Here is a 6,392-nt window from a genome sequence, read left to right on the forward strand (position 1 = left end):
TCCTTTTCACCTCCAAAGGCCTAAAGGTGGGCTTGACCTATGGCCTCAAAGTTCAAATTAAGTTCAATAAAACAAACATCTTAATGATCAACCCTCTCAATGACGGTGTATACTGTAACCATGAGTAGTCTCTGGCCCTGCCCCTCCTCTCACCTCCATAGGTCTCTCTATGCGTCTGCGCAGGGCTCTAGCCCAGTGGGCCTGTCCAGCGTGGAGGGGCATGTGGGCGGGGGTGTGGAACACCTTTTTACTCAGCTCCTTGTTGACCAGGTTGAGTTCCCTATTGAAGAGACCATAGACAGCTACTGTCTTCCTGTCTATGGTCCTCTTGATGGCCTGGAGAGAGGGGGGGAGGGAGGGGAGTGGGAGAGAGAGAGAGAGAGAGAGAGAGAGAGAGAGAGAGAGAGAGAGAGAGAGAGAGAGAGAGAGAGAGAGAGAGAGACATTGAGGGAGAGAGAAAGAGAGAGAAAGAGAGAGAGAGAGAGAGAGAGAGAGAGAGAGAGAGAGAGAGAGAGAGAGAGAGAGAGAGAGAGACATCGAGGGAGAGAGAGAGAAAGAGAGAGAGACAGAGAGAGAGAGAGAGAGAGAGAGAAAGAGAGAGAGAGAGAGAGAGAGAGCGAGAGAGAGAGAGAGAGAGAGAAACAGAGACAGCGGGGCAGAGAGAGACTGTATTTACTCTACAGTGTTTATCTCTGTTACGAAATGGCTCCCAGATAGTACATAAAGTAGTTTGAGCGTGAGAAAGTCCTTTACCACGCATGCACACATACACCCTAAGCTTTAAAAGGCACTAGAGGATGAATAATCTACAGAGGCCTTGCTATTGTTGAAAAATGATATTCCCCAAGCATTAGTGATAGAATGGCCCATTTAGGAAACAGAAATAGGCTTCTGTACAGGCCAGCCGTATCGAAACACAAAGATGTACGGCCATGTAAAGTGTATATGGTTTTACTGTGTGGTTAATAAAACTAGTGTTGTGTGTGTGGAAGTAAACTGGCATTTGAATGCAGGTGTGTGTGTGTGTGTGTGTGTGTGCGTGTGTGTGTGTGTGTGTGGTGTACCTCGCGTTCAGACAGGTGCTGGAAGACATCTAGCAGTTGAGCGCCCTCCTCCACGGTGTTGACCGTCTCAAACGCTGTGCTGATCAGGTTCTGCATCATCACCTCCAGATCCTTCACCCCCGCACGGAACCTACACACACATACAGACATGCAGACACACACACGAGCACACACACATTAAAACATGTACAGACACACATGATTGATGCTGTGGTGAAATCGTGACCACATGGATCAAACAGTTTCTCACACATGTAAGCGAAAACTCTCTCTCACACACACACCCCGACACACACACCCACACCACAGGGTGTAGGCTAGTATTGATTGGACCAATAGTAATGTGCTGAGTGGCTTTGAAACAGCTGCCCCTGACACAAGCCCAGCTGTCTTGGCAACAACATTACGACCCCACGACCTCCAGCGACCCCCATCCATCATCCACATCAAACACACACCAGCCCCCTGGCCAGCCCCTGTTCCCAACACCCCCGCTACCCTGAAGAAGGGGTGTGGAGGGGTGGCGGCGGGGGGGATAGTCCCTTGAGGATCAGGTCACACACACATCCACGTAAGCATGCACAGAAACATACACACACACCCCCACACACACACCCTCCCACCTCCTCCTTCCCCCCACCTCGTCCTACTCTAATCATGTTATTCAGATGAGGAGTTCAATAGGCTGCTGTCACCAGAACTCTGAATGACAATAAGGGGCATTGCTGTATAACCCTGTATAGGCCTGGCCCACAGGGGCCTCTTCACTCATAGCTAGGCTGTGTCCCAAATGGCACCCTATTCTATAGTGCACAACATGTGAGCTTCTTGTCAAAAGTGGTGCACTCTATGTAGGTAATAGGGTGTAATTTGGGACACAGTCATAGTCACTGCAGCACTCATCTAAAAGACAGTCAGACACATACTAACTATGTATCAATGCTGAGTCAGAGAGGTGGTGGTGGGTACTGTCCAAGGTCCAGACTAGCATTGATCCAACTCCTACACCATCAAGCTGCTGACATAATGTCAGTATTAGTCGAAGTTTGGAATTAGTGTGTGGCAAAAGACATAGCTATACAGACACAGCTATAATGTTAAAGTGTATAGGCCAGGGTTTCCGTTAGGAAAATGTGGCGAGGATAATTGACTGGCAGCATTTTAATTTAATGGACATTTGAGAAATTTCCCGGATCCATATGTATTGGGGGCGGAACCTGATTAGGGCGTCCACCAACGGTGCTCAGAATGACAGAAATAACTTTTGGATTATGGTAATTCATCTTAACAGAACATGCAACTCGAGGATGCAACGCCGTGCGTCCTTCTGCCCAAATTCCAATGCGCACTTTGAAGATGTTAGAATAACAGTCCACATTGACTTTTCCTCAGCCAACAAGATGAGTAACAAACAGCAAAATCACTAGCCTATGTCAATCTACTATCCCCATAGTAGAAAAGTTAACATATTCTATTGGTCAGCTTGTCGTCCTGTGCGAGAAAGAAACAGCCAAATCCAAACAGACTCTGGGACAGTTGTGGGACAATAGATACCAAAGTCATACAACCGGTAGGCCTAGGGTACATAAAAAAAACTTTCAACAGCAATGAGGTTGATGCAACAGATGAGAACGTTTAGCTTAAAATGTTGATAACGATTATTTCTTCACATTAAAAGCACAGCAATGCGCACAAGGCCGTACGCTACGTGCAAATGTTCGTTCCATAATGCAATTATCGGGAAAACACTTGTCAAATGTGCACTGCACATGCTAGCAGTTTCATGTGACAGAGATGAAAATATCCAGTAGAAATTTAGAAAGAGGGGAGATCTAAAGATGCATCAACTAGCATGGATTGCTAATATGACTAGGATTGTACCTTTGGCTACTGGACAATGAAAAAACCAATAGAACATGAGAGAAATAGGGTACTGGTTTCAATGGCATATGGAAGTCTTTATAAAATAATTGCCTCCACGGATATGGTCAGATTTTGGCTAGGCTACTTTGAAGCAAGGTAAGACATGCCTCATAATATGTAGTAAAACGTTCAGGTTTCAAACAATGAAGTAGGCTATATGTTTTCAAAATGAAAAAATATGAAACGTTGATGCGCATTCAGACTGAGTGACAGCCAACTTGGCTGCCCGCTTCAAGTTAAGGACACACGCACAGACGCCCCTCTGCGCGCTGCTCATAATCTGCAGCTTTTTTGCAGTGAGAATGTGCAGGGAGGTATTTAGCCAACATCTACTAAGTCATATTAAAACACTTCAGCTCAAACATAGGCTCTGTATCAGTATGCTGTGCGCGTGTGATAAGATACAGTTGAAGTCGGAAGTTTACATACACTTAGGTTGGAGTCATTAAACTCGTTTTTCAACCACTCCACAAATGTCTTGTTAACAAACTATAGTTTTGGCAAATCGGTTAGGACATCTACTTTGTGCATGACACAAGTAATTTTTCCAACAATTGTTTACAGACAGATTATTTCACTTATAATTCACTGTATCACAATTCCAGTGGGTCAGAAGTTTACATACACTAAGTTGACTGTGCCTTTAAACAGCTTGGAAAATTCCAGAAAATGATGTCATGGCTTTAGAAGCTTCTGATAGGCTAATTGACATCATTTGAGTCAATTGGAGGTGTACCTGTGGATGTATTTCAAGGCCTACCTTCAAACACAGTGCCTCTTTGCTTGACATCATGGGAAAATCAAAAGAAATCAGCCAAGACTTCAGAATTTTTTTTGTAGACCTCCACAAGTCTGGTTCATCCTTGGGAGCAATTTACAAATGCCTGAAGGTACCACGTTCATCTGTACAAACAATAGTACATTTACATTTTAGTCATTCATACCGCTCAGGAAGGAGACGTATTCTGTCTCCTAGAGATGAACGTACTTTTTGGAGAAATGTCCTCTGGTCTGATGAAACAAAAATAGAACAGTTTGGCCATAATGACCATCGTTATGTTTGGAGGAAAAAGGGGGATGCTTCCAAGCCGAAGAACGCCCTCCCAAACGTGAAGCACGGGGGTGGCAGCATCATGCTGTGGGGATGCTTTGCTGCAGGAGGGACTGGTGCACTTCACAAAATAGATGGCATCATGAGGAAGGAAAATTATGTGGTTATATTGAAGCAACATCTCAAGACATCAGTCAGGAAGTTAAAGCTTGGTCGCAAATGGCTCTTCCAAATGGACAATGACCCCAAGCATACTTCCAAAGTTGTGGCAAAATGGCTTAAGGACAACAAAGTCAAGGTATTGGAGTGGCCATCACAAGGCCCCATCACAAGGCTCAATCCTATAGAAAATGTGTGGGCAGAACTGAAAAAGCGTGTGCGAGCAAGGAGGCCTACAAACCTGACTCAGTTACATCAGCTCTGTCAGGAGGAATGGGCCAAAATTCACCCAACTTATTGTGGGAAGCTTGTGGAAGGCTACCCGAAACGTTTGACCCAAGTTAAACAATTTAAAGGCAATGCTACCAAATACTAATTTAGTGTATGTAAACTTCTGGCCCACTGGGAATGTGATGAAATAAATAAAAGCGGAAATAAATCATTCTCTCTGCTATTACTCTGACATTTCACATTCTTAAAATAAAGTGGTGAACCTTACTGACCTAATACAGGGACGTTTTACTAGGATTAAATTTAAGGAATTGTGAAAAACTGAGTTTAAATGTATTTGACTAAGGTGTATGTAAACTTCCGACTTCAACTGTACATAACAACTAACGAAATTCCACTAATTTAATTCCACTAAATTATGCAAAGTAACCTATAGAAAAATAAGCCTGACCAGTCAAATGTATTTACATCGACTGGTAACTCTATCAATTAATAGGCTAAAAAGCATTATTTCGCAATGCGATTTTTTTCTTTCTCCCAGCTTTAAAAAATATATATCGGCCAAAAGCCGGCTATTACCAGCTAATGGAAACCCAGGTATACAGTGCCTTGCAAAAGTATTCATCCCCCTTGCCGTTTACCTATTTTGTTGCATTACAACCTGTAATTTAAATGGATTTTTATTTGGATTTCATGTAATGGACATACACAAAATAGTCCAAATTGGTGAAGTGAAATGAAAAAAATTACTTATTTAAAAAAATTCAAAAAAATTAATAACGGAAAAGTGGTGCGTGCATATGTATTCACCCCCTTTGCTATGAAGCCCCTAAATAAGATCTGGTGCAACAAATACCTTCAGAAGTCACATAATTAGTTAAATAAAGTCCACCTGTGTGCAATCTAAGTGTCACATGATCTGTCACATAATCTCAGTATATATATACCTGTTCTGAAAGGCCCCAGAGTCTGCAACACCACTAAGCAAGGGGCACCACCAATCAAGCGGCACCATGAAGACCAAGGAGCTCTCCAAACAGGTCAGGGACAAAGTTGTGGAGAAGTACAGATCAGGGTTGGGTTATAAAAAAATATCAGAAACTTTGAACATCCCACGGAGCACCATTAAATCCATTCTAAAAAAAATGGAAAGAATATGGCACCACAACAAACCTGCAAGAGAGGGCCGCCCACCAAAACTCACGGACTAGGCAAGGAGGGCATTAATCAGAGAGGCAAAGAGACCAAAGATAACCCTGAAGGAGCTGCAAAGCTCCACAGTGGAGATTTGAGTATCTGTCCAAAGGACCACTTTAAGCCGTACACTCCACAGAGCTGGGCTTTACAGAAGAGTGGCCAGAAAAAAGCCATTGCTTAAAGAAAAAAAGAAGCAAACACGTTTGGTGTTCGCCAAAAGGCATGTTGGAGACTCCCCAAACATATGAAAGAAGGTACTATGGTCAGATGAGACTAAGATTGAGCTTTTTGGTCATCAAGGAAAACGCTATGTCTGGCACAAACCCAACACCTCTCATCACAACGAGAACACCATCCCCACAGTGAAGCATGGTGGTGGAAGCATCATGCTGTGGGGATGTTTTTCATCGGCAGGGACTGGGAAACTGGTCAGAATTGAAGGAATGATGGATGACGCTAAATACAGGGACATTCTTGAGGGGAACCTGTTTCAGTCTTCCAGCGAGACTGGGACGGAGGTTCACCTTCTAGCAGGACAATGACCCTAAGCATACTGCTAAAGCAACACTCGAGTGGTTTAAGGGGAAACATTTAAATGTCTTGGAATGGCCCAGTCAAAGCCCAGACCTCAATCCAATTGAGAATCTGTGGTATGACTTAAAGATTGCTGTATACCATCCAACTTGAAGGAGCTGGAGCAGTTTTGCCTTGAAGAATGAGCAAAAATCCCAGTGGCTAGATGTGCCAAGCTTATAGAGACATACCCC

The 6,392-nt window shown here is 43.7% G+C and overlaps 1 protein-coding gene across 2 annotated transcripts in view; it reads right to left on the reverse strand.

Moving 5' to 3' along the window:
- Positions 1–6,392, reverse strand: part of dnah2 (dynein, axonemal, heavy chain 2) — a 224,362-nt gene that overhangs the window by 175,720 nt on the left and 42,250 nt on the right. For both annotated transcript variants that reach the window (XM_045225583.1, XM_045225582.1), the window contains exons 12-13: positions 1,065–1,194; positions 154–336 (exon numbers count right to left, since the gene is read on the reverse strand). In XM_045225583.1, the coding sequence (XP_045081518.1) occupies positions 154–336; positions 1,065–1,194 (313 nt within the window). The remainder of the gene's footprint in view (positions 1–153; positions 337–1,064; positions 1,195–6,392) is intronic.

The sequence above is a fragment of the Coregonus clupeaformis genome, chromosome 16 (assembly GCF_020615455.1).
Source record: "Coregonus clupeaformis isolate EN_2021a chromosome 16, ASM2061545v1, whole genome shotgun sequence".
Taxonomy (NCBI): Eukaryota; Metazoa; Chordata; class Actinopteri; order Salmoniformes; family Salmonidae; genus Coregonus; species Coregonus clupeaformis.